This window comes from Sorex araneus, chromosome 5 (genome assembly GCF_027595985.1).
Source record: "Sorex araneus isolate mSorAra2 chromosome 5, mSorAra2.pri, whole genome shotgun sequence".
Classification (NCBI taxonomy): Eukaryota; Metazoa; Chordata; class Mammalia; order Eulipotyphla; family Soricidae; genus Sorex; species Sorex araneus.
The window spans coordinates 52,510,058-52,528,012 of NC_073306.1; the positions used below are offsets into that span (position 1 = coordinate 52,510,058).

Genomic DNA, 17,955 nt, shown 5'->3' on the forward strand with positions numbered 1-17,955 from the left:
ATAAAAACTATGTAATGTCAACTTTAGACCAGGCCATGCGTTCTTCATCGGGTTTATAGGTGGGAACAAGGCAAAAATAAGACAATTTATCTCTCTACTTTCATTAAACCTGCTAACAAATAACCCTCCTAAATATTGCAATTGTCAATAAATGTTCAGGAGGAGAAGCCTGGGGGAGAAGGTATATACAGCACTGAAGAAAGGTCTCTTGGCTGCCTACCCTTATCCAGTGGACCACCTGCCTGGCTGTCCTGGACAAAGGTCTGTGAGAAGACTGAGAAGCTCTGACCCAGCAAAGATTTGGAGTGGCAATGGGAGTCCTGTCAGAGTGGACGACATAAGCCGTAAGCTCTAAGGACTGGTTCTAGCATCCCCCTGACTCCTGTTTCTCAGACGACAGATTGTTCCACCTCCTCTGCCTATCCACATTGTCGTCATCTCTCCTTATCTAAAGAACCTTGCGTGAGACTTGAGCTGTTTCTCTCCCCAAGAGTATGACAGGCACCCTGAGTTATGAGTCCCCACTGAGAGGCAATAGGCCTTCCAGGCTCTGACCAAAGCTCAGCTGGCCCTGCCTCTGCCCCTGTTCTAAACCATATGAGGAGATAGCCAGGCCCTAGACAAAGCAACTTGAGAACAATTTTCTACAGATATCAAGGACTACAAAATAATTCAAAGCCCATCAAATCCCTCTGTGGGCAGGAGAAGGTAAAGGACAAATAGGTGACTGACCAATCCTCAGGCTGGTGGAGTCACTCTGGAAGATTCTACGCAGGCCGTATTTTCCTGCCCTCTGTGTTCCAGCCCAGCTCCTTCCAGTCTCGTCAGCCTTCCCATCTCCTTCCCAACCTCTTTGAAGAATCAAGACTTAAAGCTCGGATTTAGACTTGACCAAATATCTACAAAGGCATGCTTGTTCCCCCTTTCCCTTTACTCATGAGCAAATCATCTGGGAAGCCAAAATGCTGGGACTTAAAGGGCCTGAGGTAGGACCCAGACACTGAGGCCAATCACAAAATGCGACTACTCACGAATACCCACCCTCCATGGACAGGCAAGGCCTTGGAAAAATCCTGCTGCCCAGGCTGGCCACCTGCCAGCTCTGAAGTCAGTGGAGTTTTCTAGCCTTTCTCATCAGCTGGGAAGTTCCCTGGTGCGAGACTGTGCTCACACAGCAGTCTGGGACCCTGGGGAAGGGGCTGCCTCTGGCTGGAAGGCTGGGGGGGCAGCACAGGTGCAGAGGCTTCTCCCCTGGCAGCCTGGAGCTTCTGGAGGGCAGACTTGGGCCTCACTTTTAGGGCTGAGAGTTCAGCAGAAATAGTAATGAACAGTAATTAGTCATTTAAGAGAAATGAGTCCCACCTTTATTGAGTTATTATTTGGGTTTTGGGTTACACTTAGAGGTGCCCAGAGTTACCCCTGCCTGAAGGTTCGCGGGTTGCTCTTGGTGGTGCCTAGGGATGCATGCAGTGCCTGGAATTGAACCTGCATGCTTAGGGCTCCTGCATGCAAAGCATGAAAACATATGTTCCTCAGTTATGTGAGCCGCCTCTCTGCCCCAAACTGTTCTTTTATTCTGTTGTTGTTGATTCTATTTGGGGGGTGGGGGCCAGTCACACTTTCTGGTTTGTGCTCAGGGATCACGTGTGGCAGGCTCAGGGGACCATCTTTGGTATCAGGGATTGAACTTGGGTTGACTACATGCAAGGCAAATGCCCTAATCACTGTACTATTGCTCCAGCCCCCCCCCAAACTTTTCTTAAAAAAAAAATTAATATGAGGGGCCAGAGTGATAGGACAATGATAGGGCACTTGTCTTGAATGTGGTTGGCCTGGGTTTGATTCTGGCACCCTATATGGCCCCTTGAGCCACATCCAAAAAAGCAAGGAACCTCTGAGCATAGATCCAGGAGTAAGCCCTGAGCACTGCCAGGTGTGGATCCAAAACAAAAGCAAAAGAAAATAATATATTGGAGTAAAGATATAGCTCAAAGGCCTAGTTAGCATACATGCTCGCATATCAGAGTCTTGGGTTCAATCTGGCACTGTATGGTCCCCTGAGCACCACTCAGGAGTGACTCCTGAGCCCTGTGACAACTGAAGTAGTTGTAGTAGACCCTGAGAACTCTATGGTGTGGCCCCTAGATCTAAATAAATTAATATGTGGATTTATCTTAGTCCTCATAACACTGGGAAGGAAATCCTAGCCTTATTCTCCTTTTCTGAAAAATGAGACAGACATTGAGAGGCTGCATAATTTGCTCCAGTATACTTGATGGAGGATGCAGGATTCTCTGTTGGACAGAGAACAAGGTAAGAACGGGGACGACATCTTCCTTTTCCTGTCCATCACATGAGGGCTACATCTGGGGCCAAAATCAGGGTTTCTGTTTCTCTTCATCCTTATTTCCCTGCTCAGTAGAGTGGAAACAGATCTTACTCAGTGCTGTGCCTGACATCTGGGTGGGGGCCAGGGAGTTGGGCAAACCACTGTAGATTTTGCCTCTTTCACCTTTGAGCTGATTGCCCAGATGTACATCCTGAGTAGGAACGAAACCAATCCTCTGGAGATTGGACATCTCTCTGGGCTGGAGAGCAGGATGCCAGTGTTTTCTCAATGCCCCAGGTGCCTGGCTGGGAAGTTCCAGAGTGCCAGGGAGTCTGTAGGCTGCTATCACAGGGAGCATGCTTTCCGGAGCGGGCCTGGTGCCACCTAGTTAGCTGGGCATTTCCTTCTGTCCACAGCTCACCTCACTTCTGGCGGCAAACCCAGCCATGAGTCGCAGGAACCTAGCAACTCTAACAGGAAACAATGGAAACTTCAGTTTGTATTCTCCTCCCTCTATCATTACTCAAAAGGCTTGCCTCTGAGCTACACACACCAGTTTTCCCTCCACCCATTAGCCCGGGCTGCCCTGGAAATGTTCAGGCAGAAGGGAGTCCTGCGTGTAGGCGGAGCAGCAGCCCGGTGGTCAGGCCTTGGTCTGTCCCGGGTGGATCATGCGGGGCTGTGACTTAGCCCCCAAGCATCTGTGTTTGGGGCGCTGGCCTGTCTGTTTGTGTCTGGGCTTGGCTGCGCCAGTTGGCATATCTCTGGTACGGGGGCTGTGATTGATATGAATCAAAGTGGGTCTGTGAGTGATTTATGTGGCAAATGGTGTGTGTAGGGGTGGGTGGGCAGAAGAGTCTGTACGGTATGGAGTGGCCTGTGTGAGGCAGAGAGAGTGGGAGAACACAGAGCAGACACGGGCCAGAAGGGCCTGTGAGGAACTTGTGTGTAAAAACGTGCTCTAACACCTATACCCTGTCACGGATGGCCTGTGTGGAAACGTGAGCACGACTCCGTGTGTGTGTGTGTGTGTGTGTGTGTGTGTGTGTGGAGATGGAAGCGGGGTGAAGAGCGGGAGATTGTGCAGGGAAGCTCCGGGGGTCCTTGTGAGGGACACTTGAGTGCGCTCAGGTGTGCGGAGGCTGGGGGTCCCGAGGGAGCGCCACCAGAGTTGTCTCGTGAGGAGTCACACTCTCGTGAGGAGTGTGAAAGGGTGTGAGGAGAGGTCTGGGGTGTCTGGGACCCCGCAGGGAGAGCCCAGGGTCTGGTGGGTTTGGCGGGAGGGAGGGGGCCCCGTCCCAGCCCACACTCCAGGCCGGGTTTGGCGGGGAGCCGGGCTGGGCCGCGGCGCGCGCGGAGGGGGGCTGGGGGGCCCAGACAAAGGCCCAGTCGGCTGCGCCGCCGGCTCCGGGGAGCGGGGCCCGCAGCTCGGGGGCGGGGCCTGGCGGCCGGAGGCGGGGAGGGGGCGTGGCCTTTTCTCGAGGCGGGGCTGGAGGGCTCCCGGGGGCGGCGCCTCGTGGACAGGACGGGCGTGGCTGCGGGCTGGGGGCGGGGCTACAGGCGGGAGGGGGCGGGTTTAGCGATCTCCAGGGGCGTGGCCGAAAGCGGGGGCGGGGCGGGCGGGAGGCCGGGGCGGGGCCGCGGGCCGGGGGCGGGCGGCCGGGGGCGGGCCGGGCGGGGCGGGGGTGGCGGGCCCGGGCCGCGGCGCCCCGAGGACTCGCAGGCTGTGGCCAGCGGGCGGCTGCGGGCGGGCGCCGAGAGCGAGTGAGCCGAGCCGGCCGGGCCATGGGGCGGCTGGCGGCGAGCGCGCTGCTGCTGGCGCTGCTGCTGCACGGGCGGCTACTCGCGGTGAGTGTGCGGGGCCGAGGGGCTGGGGTCGCCCCGGGCCCCCAAGATCGTCGCGCCCGCCAAAGTTGGTGGCGGCGCCCGAGACTGTGTGCCTGAAACTCTGGTTCGGGACGGTGGTGCCCGCCAGGGTGCCCCCTGGCCGGTGCTGGCCGGCGCCACCCTGCGCGCCCGGGCTGTCCGGAGGGGCGCGTGGGGGACCCTCCGTGGGAGCGGGAGCGGGGCCGGCCGGCGTGGGTCGCCCGGCCACGTTGCCGAGTCTCCGAGCCGCTCTGAGCATGGCCTGGCCTGCCGTTCCGAGGGAACGTGCGGAGAGACTTGGAACTTGGCAGGGCGAGGGCGCCCCTTTCAGCGCCAAATTGGAGAAGGGGCACTCAGTGGTGATGGGGACCCTCGAGGGAACTTTACCCGACTGTGCTCTCGGGACGCCTCTACGCAGCAGGCATAAGCCCCAGCCCTGCACCGTGAAGGCTTGTGGGGACACACACAGGGTCCCGGAGTCCTGCTGCCCAGAGCCCGACGCAGTGTGTGCCCACCATCAAGCTGGCGCCCACCTCTCTGAGCCCAGCACCCATGCAGAAGGCAGCACAGAATGCGCGGCCTCGAAGTGCAGGGGCCAGAAGGTGGTTGGCCAGACTGCTGGAATGTGCCTGAAGGTGGCCTGTGCCAGGGCTCTCAGAGGATCTATTTCCCCAGCTGCCCCTCTCCTGGGTCTGGGTGGTGCAGGGGAGGCCTGGAGCCCCTGATCTTATGGGGCTCCTTGCAGAAGAAAAGCATTCCTGGGGTCAGGAATCTCCAGGCCTCGAGGGCTCTTGGCCAGGGGGGACTCTGAGGACCTGTGGAATCGAGAAGAGCAGGGTGGGGTCAGTGGGCAGGGCTGGTGGCAGCTGTGGGCGGGGGCACATCTGGGGCACTCAGCCTGTGGAGAACCACAGAGCTGCCTCCCCCCTCTTTGAGGTGGTCCTAGGCCCCCGCCCCCCACCCCCCCTTCTAAGACAGGGACTTTTCTAACAGGGCTAGTGACTGGGTCCCTGTCCTCCCCTCTCCCGGCTCTGCCCTCCTGACTCACTCTAGCGTCCACCGCAGAACTAACCCCTTGCCTCTCCCACCCAATACCTCCCGGACCCCACTCCCGGGCTCACTCCCAACTGGGCAGCCTCGTCCACCCTCTCTTGGCCTTTCCAGCCAGCAGATTGGCGGGGCTCGTCCTGTTCTCCCCAGCCTGGATCTGAACTTGGGGCGCAGACAACCTCAGTGCAGAGGCCAGGGGAGGCTGTTGGAGGGGCACGCGAGGCTGTGACCCCCTTTTGCTTTTGATCTTTCCTTCCTTTCTGGGGGTCAGCCCTACCAGGGGTCTTGAGCAGGCCTTGGTTACGGGTGTTTGCCAAGACCGAGGAGGGGAGCTGTGAGGATTCCTTTTTCCTGGCACTGACACTTATCCAAAAAACTAGGCACAGGGCCTATCTCCTTTCCTGGACCCTCCCCCAGCCCCAGCCGGAGCACTGTTCCCTGGGGCTCTGCAGCGGCAGGCAGGCAGGGGAGGGGGGTGGAGCTGTTTCCTGCGTGAGGGAAGACTTTCCATGGAAATCCCGGAGAGAGGCGCGATTCGGCTCATCCTCTTGTCCATTCAGCACATCTTCACTTGAGCAGCATCCACCGTGCGGGGCAGTGCTCCCTGCGCAGTCTAGGGGCCGGGGTGCTCGTGAGCGAGAGGAGGCCCCGTCTGCTCCCCCTGCGCTCAGAGCAGGAGACTGGTCTTGTGGGGGTCTCGAGCCCCCTCAGCACCCCCACTGCTCTGCTCTGCTCCTCCCAGGTGTGTGGCCGAGGCCGGGATAGGCCTGGCCTGGGCCTCTGGGCGCGTGCGTGCAGACCCCAGGCTGGATCCCAGCTCTGTTCTAGCGTGTCTTCTGGGGCAAGCCCCTCTCTCTGGGCCCCCATGTCCACGTCTATACAACGGGGGCAAGGCGTATGGGTTGTAAGTCACGGCAGGTTTCTCACTGTCTATAGGCCAGCAGTGAGGCCGTGCGGGTAGGACGTGAGAGGAGGTGCGCTGGTCCCTAGGGAGCCCGTGACGTCACTGGGATCAGGAAACAGGGGGTCTGTGAGTAAGAGGGAGAGTCATTCCAGTTATTCCATGGAGGGGGGGAGAGGTCTGCGGGGGAGGGGGACCAGGCCTGGGTGACTCAGCCTTGGCCCGCTGACCCCTTTTCTTCCTGCTGGGCCTTAGCCCTTCCTTTCTGGGGGCCAACCCTGGCAGGAGACGTGAGTCTGGAGAGGGCCCCGGTGGTTACGGCTGTTTTCCAGACCAAGGAGGGAAGTCTCTGAGATACCTGTTTCCTGCCTCTTGCTAGGAAGGCTGGGGGCAGGCTGCAGCCAGGAGGCCTTCCCCCTTCCTCACCTTGCCCTGTCCTTCCCCTCCCCCACCCTGGCTTCAGACCTGCCGAGGTGGTGGGGCTGGGAATGTGCCCCAGGATCTCCGGGGAGGGAGGAGGAGGAGGAGGCTGGGAGATGGACCCCCCTGCCCTGCCCTAGGCTGCACTCCCCATGTCTGGGGAACCCAGGCCTCTGCCTGGCTTGGCCCGGGCCTGTTCGAAGGCTGAGCACAGGCAAGTTGGGATCTGTGGGTGTGCGGCCCGGCTGGAGGCGGGTGGAGGAAAGGTGGCAGAAGGTGACGGGGTTCAGGGCTCGGAGGGAGGGAGAGGGAGGTCTCGTGGTGTCCCCAGGCTAGAGCAGGACCAAATGATATGCATTGTTCACATTGGGTGAGTGAACTGGTCCCACAGGCCCCGGTTTCTCACATCCTCGACCAGTCCCGTGCTGGAACGTCCCTCGGGGGCAGGGTCAGACCCAGGGGCCGATCTCATGCAGCAGATGCTGCTCCGAGTCTGTCCCCAGCGCGCTGCTGGAGTCTGCGCGCCCGGCCTGCTCCCTCGCAGCTCCTGCCAACTTCCCTGCGAGCGCCCCTGCTCTTTGTTTCTTGAATAGCACGCACGCACGCTCCGCTCCCCGGTGGGAGCACCTGGAACGCTTGTCCCCCAAATCTCTGTGTGACCCACAGCCTCACTTCCTGCAGATCCCAGCAGCTGCGCTCTCGTGTGCCTTCTCGCCACACCACTCTGATCCCCCCCTTGTCACCATCTGACATGTGTCTGCTTCCTTGGGTACCTCCCCCAGGAGTCCCCTCCCCCCCACTTCAGCTCCCCCTTAGGTATTGTTGCCTGACTGGCACGGACCGTATCTGTTGACCAGGTTCACCTGTAGCGGTGTAGGGTGCCCATTCTCTGAGGAAGGCAAACTGAGACTCAGACGCCACTGACTTCCCCGGGACCTTTCACACATACCCACTGGCCCCACAAGCAGGCTGTGAAGCCTGGGAAACCGCCCACCCCCTCCTGCCAGGCCCCCACTTGCTTGTCAGTGTTGATAAAACTAACGTCACTGGTGTGATAAAAGGTCCTAGGTAGCGCGGGTCAGGGACAGCAGGGCCTGACTGTGGGGACAGAGGCAGGCAGGTGGGTGTGCCCCATTGTCCCCGGGACCTTGGGATGCCTGCTGGGGCTGGAGGAAGGGTGCAGCCAGGGGGTGGCTAAAGAGACTAAACTCCAGGGCGGTTGAGGACGGGTTACCTGTGGGTTTGTGAATCGATTATTAGCAACCCTGTTGCCATCAGGATCCTTCCCGGTGCTGTAAGACCCTGGGGTGCCAGGCTGGGTCCTCCCAGCTTTGGGGCAGGAATGGGGGAGTGGGGGGGGGTGGGGAGGAAGAGTGACACCGATGCCCTGCAGAGAGCCCTTCCCGGGGTTCCTGGTGCTGAAAGATGAGTGTCTCAAGGGTCTGGGACTGCCTGGCCTTGGGAGAGACACTTGGGAGAAAGGGTAGGAGGGACTGGCCAGAATGTGGAAAGATCTGGAGGGATGATTCAGAGGCTACTTGGAGGCCAGACATGTGGTTCTGGACCCTCAGAGCACTTGGGGCCTGAGGGGCGGCCTCCCAGCTCTCCCTGGCCTCGGTCCCCGCTGCCAGGGGTCAGGCTGGAGGCGGAGGCACAAGCGTGACCCCATCCCACAGCTGCTTCCCCAGGGCCCTCTGCCGCCCCCCACCTGGGCCCACCCTGGCCTTCCCGCAGGAAGGGGAGGTTGTGCTGTGCTTCCCGACCCTCCTGGCACCGTGCCCTAGTCCAGGCCTGGGCCTCATGGGTCCTGCTGCCTCCCTCCCCCTGCTCAAATGCCCGGCTGAGGGCCTGCCGGCTGCCCCAGCGGCCAGAGCTGGCTGACTGAAACCCAGAAGAATGTGTGGAACTTGCTTCGCGGGGAGCCGCCAGCCTCACCGCCTGGCCTGGTGGAGGCAGGTCCGTGTCAATAGTGGCCTTGAGAGGGGAGTGGCTCCGGGCTGCTGAGGGTGTCTGGGCCAGGGGCGCCGTCAGGAAGGCCCTGGGAACAAGGCGGCTTTGAGACCTGGGAATGCGGCTGCCCCCAGGACCTGTACCACAGAGCCACCCTCCTTCCCCGAGGCCTGTCCTGGCTGTGGCCAGGGATGCCCAGGCCTGAGGGGCAGGTCTGAGAGGTCCTTAGGAGCCGCTGCTGCTTCTTTTCCGTTTTGGTTTTGGAGCCACACCTGGCAGTGTCGGGGGAAACTCTATGGGATGCTGAGGATTGAACCCGGGTTGGCCGTTTGGAAGGCCAGGGCCCTGCCCGCTATACCAGCTCTGCAGCTCCAGGACAAGCTTCTTGCCCGAGCCATTGCTTTGAGGCACTGAGGGGGTGCCAGCTGCTCTGCTGCTCTAGACTTTAGGGGGTGTCTGGTACACAAAGGTGTGTGCAGCCTGTGGCACGGATGAATGCACAATGATGTATGAAGTTAAGTATTCGGTCCAGTCCCCTGCAGGTGTGCGTTAGACATAAACTCCTTTTAACAGACCAAGGAAACATCTCAGAGGTGTGGGGCGCGTGCTTGCATGCTCAAGCCCCCAAGTTTGATCCTCACTGTTGCCTGCCCGCCTGTAGACTAGGTGGTGGCCTGGTGGCGTCTGGGCGAGGGGCACAGTCAGGAAAGCCCTGGGAACAAGCAGCTCTTTGAGGCCTGGGAATGCGGCTGCCCCCAGGACCTCCCCTCCCCTCCTTTCCCGAGGCCTGTCCCCAAGCTCCCCAGGGCGGCCCTGGCATGCAGTGTACTGAGATGTCCGAACATCCAACAGTCAGACCTGCCGCTAAGCCAAGTCTCCTGAGCCCCCCAGACATTGCTGGGGATACCCCTGTAACAATTTCATTTAGAGGGCCAGAAGTATAGGACAGTGGGTAGGGTAGGCCGCTTGTACATGGCCCACCCAGGTTCAATCCTCAGCACCCCATATGGTCCCTCAAGCACTGCCAGGTGTGATCCCTGAGTGAAGATCCCAGAGTAAGTGTACCTAGAAAACCAGGTGTAGCCCCAAACCTCCTCTGCCCACGATATCTTATTTAGTGGGCCAGAGAAATAGTACAGGGGTTATTTATATTTGCATGTGACCAACCTAGGTTCAATCCCTGGCACCACTTATGGTCCCCAATCTCCTCCCGGAGAGATCTCTGAGCACAGAGCCAGGAATAAGTCCCGAGAAACAACAGGAATAAAAACCCTAAGAACCACGGGGTGTTGCCCTAATTCCCACCCCCAATCGATTTAGGAGACTGGGGGGGGGTGGAGTTGGCCTAATTGGAGTGTACGTGCTTGTACACGCGGGAGACACAGCCCCCTGCAGACCCCCTAAGCACTCTAGGAGTGACCCTCAAACACAGAGCCAGGACTTGTCCCAACTCTGTTGGATGTGGCCCCAAAACCTAAGCAAGAAAACCAAAAACAAAAAAAACACCCCTTTTATTTTTTTTAACTTAGCAAGCATTGAGCATCTTCTAAATATTTGACCCTGTTCTGCCTGCTGAGGTTATGGCGGAGAACAAAAATATCAAATTCCATCCCCTCAGGTAACTTTCTGGAGAGCTTGGGATGTGGAGGAAGAGAGACAAACCAGTTATTATGTCAGATGGCAGTGAGTGCTGGGGAGGGAACAGGCAGGGCAGGCAGGGCTGGGGTGCACGAGACGCCCCTGCTGTGGCTGCGGGGCCGGGAGGCAGCCGCGGGAGGGATCCTGCAGAGAGCCAGGACAGAGACACTCGCCAGGACAGAGACACTCACCGTGCAGGCGCCTGGGCACTCGCCTGTGTGCTGGGGTGAGCATGGTAGGTGCGGCCGGGGTTCCGGTGGAGCTCTGGTGCCCGCAGGAGTCTTGGTTTCTTCTGAATGCAGGGAAAGAGAGAGAGAGAGAGAGAGAGAGACAGAGACAGAGACAGAGACACAGAGAGACAGAGAAGACAGAGACAGAGACAAGAGAGACAGAGACATACAGACAGAAGGAGAGACAGAGACACAGAGAGAGACAGAGACAGAGAGAAGGAGACAGAGACAGAGACACACAGAGATAGAGAGACAGAGACACACAGAGACAGAGAGAAGGAGAGAGAGAGACAGAGACACAAAGAGAGAGAGAGAGAGAGAGAGAGAGAGAGAGAGAGAGAGAGAGAGAACCGCTATTGCTGCAAAAACGAGAGTAGAGGGCCCAGGACAAAGGCCCAGGCCGGAGACACAGGATTTTGGACCAGGGTCAGGGAATGGAAGTGGAGAAAGGGCCAGCAGGATTTATCCGTGGACTGTGTCGGGGAGACAGAGAGGCATCGAGGTGCTTGGTGAGTGGGCAAAGTCCAGGTGGAGCAGGCCAGGAGGAAGATGGAGAACGGCAGGGTTTAGGGGCGGGGGAATGGAGGAGATGGTTGGGGTTTGGGGGGCAAGGTGTCGGACTGCCCGGTGTTGGGGTAGTCAGCCTCCCCCTCCCCTGCTCCCCACCCAAGCTGGGGCCCCTGTGTTGGCCTGACAGTAATCTGGCTACGTGTGCAAGGGGAAGGTGCAGACTCGGATCCCTGAGGACCCCTGGATTGTGCTCGTGGCTTTTCGACTTATGGGACCGTTCAAGTGGACAGTCCCTCCTGTCTCAGTGGAAGCTCTGAGGGCTGTGCTCGAACAGGTGACAGTGAGAGGGCAGGTGAGTGGTTAGGGACTGGATGAATGAATGGCCTTGAGAAAACCAGCTGGCCGAGAAGGCCCCCTCCTGCCTGGGGAAGGGCTTCTGGTTCCCGCTGCAGGGGGCCAAGAGAGCGAACCTTCCCGCATGGTATTCTGCTGAGACCTGGAGCCGGGGCCAGCCGAGGGCCCGCCCAGCCATCTGCCCCTCCTCTGTGCCTTGCTTGTAGGAGGCCACTTCCCTGGGCTCTGGGATGGAGGCAAAGGAGGCGGCTAGAGGGGCCTGGGCTGCAAGTGGAGCCTGGGGTGGTCCCTGCAGCTCTGAGGCCCGCAGAGGAGTAGGTCGGGAGCGGGAGTCCAGAGGCCTGTTTCCCAGGTGGACGCACCTGTCTGAATTAGGTTCAGTGCTTGGCACTGGGCCCTGCCCTGTTGATCTGGTTCCCGTGGGGGGAAGGCCGGAGCCCCTCTGGGCGCCTGCTTCCCAGGCAGCCTGCTGGGACTCTCCCGCTCTCTGTTCCCCTCCCGCCTGAACTCCTAGCCCCGAGGACACCCAGTCCCCCTGCTGCCTGGCAGCTGCAGGACAGAGTCCACCCTCCCTCCCTGATGGCTCCGTCCTGGGGAGGGAGGGCAGGCGGCCACCCCCGGGTGGAGCCTGGGGATAAGGTTTCCCCTTCCCAGATGTGTGCAGTTGGTGGACCCGGAGCGCCAGGAGGCGTGGCCGAGACACCCTCTGGGTGCTGAGGGATGTTCGTGCCCCTGACGGGAAGCGGCAGGGGCTTCCCTGAGACCCTCCCTAGCCCCGCACTGGAGGAGAGAGGTGCTTGTCCAGGGAATCCCGGGGAGACCGTTGTGGGGTCTCCTGTACTTCGGGGGGCGGCAGGGATGTGTGTGGCCGCACTGCTCTAATCTGGCTCTTCCCCCTCACACTGGAGGGGGTCCTGAGCTGCTGGGGGGGCATGTCCTTCCCACTTGGGTGGGTCACCATCAGCTGTTTCACTTGTTAACGTTGTTCCCCAACTTTCCCCCCCAGCCCCAGCCCGTGTGACGGGGGCAGAGGGAGGACTTCAGAGGTGACCTCAGGTGACCCCACTGATGCTTCTCCTGGGGTGGGGCAGGGAATTCCCAGCTGCCTCTGGCCTCTGCCCCGCCCCCCTCTGTATCCCTGCCTCCTGCCAGTGTTGGGCCTCTAGCCTGGAGGAGCCACCCCGAGCCCCCACCCCCTGGTCCCGGCCTCTCCCCCCCAGCTGACTCATCTCTCTCCGTGTTTGGCGGTTCCAGTTTCCAAATAGTTGGGAACTGGGATCATGCCTCTTCTTGGAGCCTCTCTGCGCTGGGTGGATTGAAGTTCTGGCCTCATAAACCCTAGCCCCCGTGGCCTCTCACACAGCCCGCCCCGCCCCTCTGTTACCCTTGCCTTCCTGTGACTCCTGCGAGAGGAACTGACCCTGAAGTTTTTCCTGAGGACAGATTGGCCTCCTCTTTGCCCCGGGACCCCCAGTGACCACGATTGTCTGTTTTTTTGTTGTAGTTGGTTTTTTTTTTTTTTTTTTTTTTCTTTTTGCGTCACACCCAGCGATGCTCAGGGGTTACTCCTGGCTTTGTACTCCAGAATTACTCCTGGCGGTGCTTGGGGGACCATATGGGATGCCGGGGATTGAACCCAGGACGGCTGCGTGCAAGGCAAACGCCCTACCGGCTGTGCTATCGCTCCGACCCCGCGATTGTCTGTTAATGCTCCCTGAGTGTGTTTGCCTTCTCTTGGCAGAAACTCTCACCTCTCTTGGGCTGAGCAACCCTTGAAACAGTCATGGGAGGTTGGCATTGTTTCACCATACAGGGGATGGCATGGAGGGGGGCGGGGCTGAGCCCATGCTAGGAAGTCAGCCGCCCCCCTGCCCTTTCCCCCAGCTGGGGCCTGGAGGAGGGGAAAGGCGCTTGCCTGTCTCCCATCCAGGGCACAGCTGGGAGCGGAACCTGGAGTCTTGCGTCCTTTCTCCAGGGGTCCAGCCTGTTGGGCACAGAGGGAGGATGTTCTGGGAGGGATAGGCTTATCAGGGTGGGCTGCCTGGAGGAGGGTTTATAGCAAACTGCACTTCTGTCATCTGGGTTTATCCAGTCCCTGCTTCTCTGACTGGGATGTTCTTTCCCAACCCCAGCCCCACCTCCGTTTCTCCTGACAATCCCCCAGGAAAGGGATTTGGCTTAGCCGGAGGTGGAGGCTGTTGGAACATCTGGATCCTCCTCTCTCCTGTCCCCAAGCTCCCCGTGGAGCCGGTAGGCCTTGCCCTACATAGTAGGTTGTGTTCTGAGCTGGGGGCTTGGAAGACTTCAAGGAGGAAATCTAGTCCCAGGCTGTGTTGCTTGCTTGCTTGTTTGGGGGCCACACCCCTGCATGCAAAACCTGCGCTCCAGCCCGTAGACTCATCTCTCCCCAGGCCCCAGATGTGTCATTTGAATGGAGGAGCCCGGAGTCCATCCACCCACCCACGGCCTCCTTTGGTGTATTGGTCGCCTGTGTGCTGGGCCGGGTGCAGTGTCTCCCCCGCATCAGAGCCTTCCTAGGGTTGGGATGGTGCCTCCGTCTCCCAGGCGAGCTCACAGGGTCCCACTGCCAGGCTCCCAGGGCAGAGGGTGGGCGCTGAAGAAGTTCAGACCTCGCTCCTGCGTCCAGAAGGCCTGCGTCTCGCGGGCGGCGGTTCCCACCAGCCCCAAGCACCCACAGAGCTCCAGGCCCAGACAATAGCAGACTGTCAGGAAGGGAAGAGATCAGATTGGCGGCGTGACCCGGAGAGGCTTTCCGGAGGAAGGAGGACCGACCGACAGACCAAGGAGGACGTCCTGGTGGAGGGAGACATCTAAGACGGAGGCCCAGAAGGCTCCGCATTGTCCCTGGGGCAGCATTGTTGTCAAGTGTGCAGGACGGAAGGCGCTGGCTTGCTGCTGGGGTCCTTAACACTGGGGAAAGAATGAGAGGAAGCCACCGTGATAGCTGAGGTGACATCCATCCCAGGCCACACCCTGTACCTGCTCAGACCAGGAGGCCTGAGGTCAAGGCCCGAGCCTCCGCTAGGCTGCCAACCCTTTTCCCCTGAGCCTTGTTACTCACAAAATGGGCTCCTTTCTTGCTTGTGGGCCATGGGCTGACTCATGTGAAATGGATTAAGCTTTTGGAAAAAATTGCTAGCTTGGGCTGGAGTGACAGTATAGGGGGTTTGGCATTTGCCTTACATGGTGCTGGCCTGGGTTCGGTCCCTGACATCCCAAATGGTCCCCAGAGCACCTCCAAGAGTGATCCCTGGATGCAGAGCCAGGAGTAAACCCCTGAGCATCACCGGGTGTGGCCCCAAAACCAAAAAAGGAAACTGCTAATTTCCTCTTTGGGGGTAGTTGGTGGTCTTCCGTTCCCTGGGGCTGGGGTACTAGCCACCACGGGGCGGGGGTAATTGAGAGTCACAGTAATGCCTGTCTCTCTGCTTTCTCCATTGATGCGGCCAGCCCACATGCACCAGGCCTGGGCTGAAGAACAGGAGAGTGGTCCCTGCTGCCTCAGACCCGCAGGCCCTGGGCTCTCTTCTGCCTGGCTCTGAGCCCCAGGGTCTGTTACTGTTGAGCTGACCTCCAGGGACGAGGCACACGTCTGTTTTGTAAGAGAGCACTAGGCCAGGGCTCGCCCGAGTCCCCTGCCCCAGTGCCACCCAGGGCAAGTCATGCATTGTCTCTGAGCCTCGTGTTTCCACCTGGAAAATGGGCTCATTCTGTCCTTCCGTATACATGTATGGAGTGCCAACTCTTGGCTTAGGTACGGGCAGCCCACGTGGCCAAGAGAGTGGACTCAGCAGGGAGGCAGGTAGGGTGGTGCCCGGTCAGTGGGGGGCTGGGCCGGCTGCCTTCGGGGAACTGCCTCCTGAGAGCTTCGAGCAGGCGTTCAGGGCCACGGACCTCTGGGAAATACCTGGGGGTCTTGGAGACCCACTTTGTTCTTCTCGTGACCGCAGTCGGCTTCCTTTGCAGTTAGCTACTGGCGAGAGAGGCCTTGGGGAGACCGTGTGCCCTCATGAGACCAGGGAGCAGACCCACAGCACACAGAGACCGAGATGGGCTCACGATGTGCACAACAGCCAGGGCCATATATACCGAGTCCGGGGTCCTTTTCATGTCCGAGATACAGAAGCCGCTGCAGCCTTCAGGTGTGGGGCACTGGGGCACGGAGTAAGTTCAGGACAAGGAGCCCTCAGCCCTGAAGTTCCTGCTTTGCACTTCCCTCCATCTTTCTGAGACTATCCAAGGGGAGGAGACCCCTCAGCTCAAGCCTAGATTCCACCTGGGGAAACGGGAGGAAAGGGTTAATTTAGCCTGGTTTCCCACCTGGGGCCGGTGGGGGGGACAGGGACCCAGAGACTGGAATGTGCGATAAGATCAAAGCTTTCAGGCTGCCTGGGCCCCACCTCCGTTTCACCTGAGCAACTGAAGGGAATTCTGGGGGCTGGAGAGGGTGGCTCCCCTCCCCCACCTCACTACAGGCACTCTCAGAGGTGCCCCCTCCCTGGCCCTGGAGCCTGCCCCCGAATCCACCAGAAGGCTCGGTCTTGTGGTGGCAGCTGCAGGAGCCCCCTTTGGGGAGACGCTACCTCTGCTGTCTCAGCCCTAGGGGCTGGCTGGAACTCAGGTGCCTCCGTGTGACCCCACGGCCATCCATCAGATAATTCGGCTCCAGTCAGTCCTGCAGGCTGTCCCTTGACAGTACATTGAGCAGGTGACATGGCCCAAGGTCCTGTCCTGGCTCTGACCCTCTCGCTGTGTGACCCTGTGCTGCTGGGTTAACTACTCTGAGCCTTCTCTGTCAGTTGGGAAATGGTCAGACCTTCTTTGCCAGGTTTTTTGTTTTTTGGGTTTTTTTTTTTTTGGCTTTTGTGGCCACATGCCCCAGTACTCAGTGCTAACTCCTTGCTCCTGGCTCTGTGCTCAGATATCACTCCTGGTGGTGCTCAGAGCACCATATAAGGTGCTGGAGATTGAACCTGGGTCAGCCACATGCAAGGCTGTGCCCTACCCGCTGTGCACTACTGCTCTGCCCCAACTTTTGCCCAGTTTTGATGGAGCTTAGAGAGCACGTGCATTTCCGCCAGCCACAACAGGAAGATGACAAATAATAGGAGCTATTAGTTGGTGATTTTCTTTTTCCTGTTTCAGGATTGCCCCTGGTATCTGGTCTCTACGTTAACCTGGTGGGGGGTGGGGGTGAATATTCCTTTCCCTCCCCCTTTGAGAAAACCCCAAGCCCCAGTGTCCATCATTCTTCCCTCCCTGCCTCCCTAATGCAGGAGGGGAGCCCGAGAAGCGGGTGTGAGTGCAGAGGCTCGGAGCCCCTCTCAGTGCCGTAGGGGCACCCACCGGGGCTCCTGGGAATCAAGACACACCCCATGCGGCTGGGATGGTGGTCCCCAAATGCCCCAGCTTGGACAGAACCTGAAGTTGTCTGGGGGGCCGGAGGGGAGAGGGCAGCAGCATGGACCAAGCAGGGCTCCTGCCTCGACTGCCTGGCTCTGCCCCAGTTAATGATTGCTCTGGGCCTCCGGAGAGCAGGGGTGGGGAGACGACCCTCCTGCCCCTTAGCCTCTGGTTGCACCCGAGGTATGCCGGCACCCACTTTAATGCAGCAGCCCTGCTCGGGGGGCTCGGGGAGCAGGAGCTGGACGTAGTGCCTTGATGTCCCAGCTTGGCGGGGAGTCTGTGCTCTGCAGTGCTGGGACCGACACTTGGCTGTGACATGTGAGCTGCCTGGAGCTCGGCCCCTGGAGCCTGAGCCCTCCCACACCACACTCCAGGTGAGCCCGTGGCTCCTAGTCCAGGGAGCCCCGAGCTCGGGCCAGCCCGCTAGAGAGTGTGCGGTGACGGCATGGCCTTTGGGACACCCGGGCTTGGCTTCTAGCCTAGTCCCTGTGGCTTTGGGGCTTTGTGAGCAAGCCGTCCAACTCACCTTTCCTCATCCGCTAGCTCAGGAAGATGAACCCCTGCTCTGAGGGCTCTGCCGGCCAAGGTGTGGGCAGCGTGTCTCTCATGATTAATACCCGGGGCATGGTAGTCATTCGTGTTCATAGGGGAAAGTGAAAGTTGAATCCTCGTCTTGGGAAAGCGGGAGCTGTGGCCGTGGCATGAGCCGGGGGGGGGGGGGTGGGGGGGGCGGAGAAGAAACAGGTCTGGGGAGATCCAGGAAGCTGAGCAAGAGGGCAGCTAAGCAGGGCCAGCAAGGACGACGGAAAGGGGCCGTTAGGTCTCTCTCGTCCACCCAGGCACACCTCAGGCCTCTCGGCCCTGCTTCTCCCCTGGGCTGGGTCCTGGGCCTGGTGCCCGCCCGGAGTGGGGGAGGAGAGAATTATTTATTTTTATAGCATTAGGGCATTTTCCCCACTGGCAGCTGCTATTTTGAGCACCCTGGAGAGCAGCGCCTATGGTTAAATTAGGTAATGTTGCTCCCGGAGGAATGCAGGAAGCCGCGGCAGCGGCGGCCGGGCTGCAGCGAGAGGCGAGCACAGTCGCCCGCTCCATATACAATGAGTGCAGCTTGGAAAAGAGCAGCGCGGGCCGCTTTATAAGGCCATGCGAGCGAGGCCTCCCTGGAGGAGAGGAAGTGAGGGCCCCAGGGCTCTCCGGGGGGAGCCTGGAACCGGGCCCACAGTCTGGCTGACCCAGTGTGGATGGCCGTGGGGCCCTGGCGCTGGCTGCCAGGGAGG

The 17,955-nt window shown here is 59.7% G+C and overlaps 1 protein-coding gene across 1 annotated transcript in view; it reads left to right on the plus strand.

Annotated features, from left to right (window-relative positions):
- The first annotated feature begins 11,158 nt into the window (after nucleotides 1-11,158).
- The window catches only part of HSPG2 (heparan sulfate proteoglycan 2), a 97,313-nt gene continuing 90,516 nt past the window's right edge, over nucleotides 11,159-17,955 (plus strand). The window contains exon 1 of the mRNA XM_055139807.1: nucleotides 11,159-11,246. Coding sequence (XP_054995782.1) covers nucleotides 11,163-11,246 — 84 coding nt within the window. The 5' untranslated portion in view covers nucleotides 11,159-11,162. The remainder of the gene's footprint in view (nucleotides 11,247-17,955) is intronic.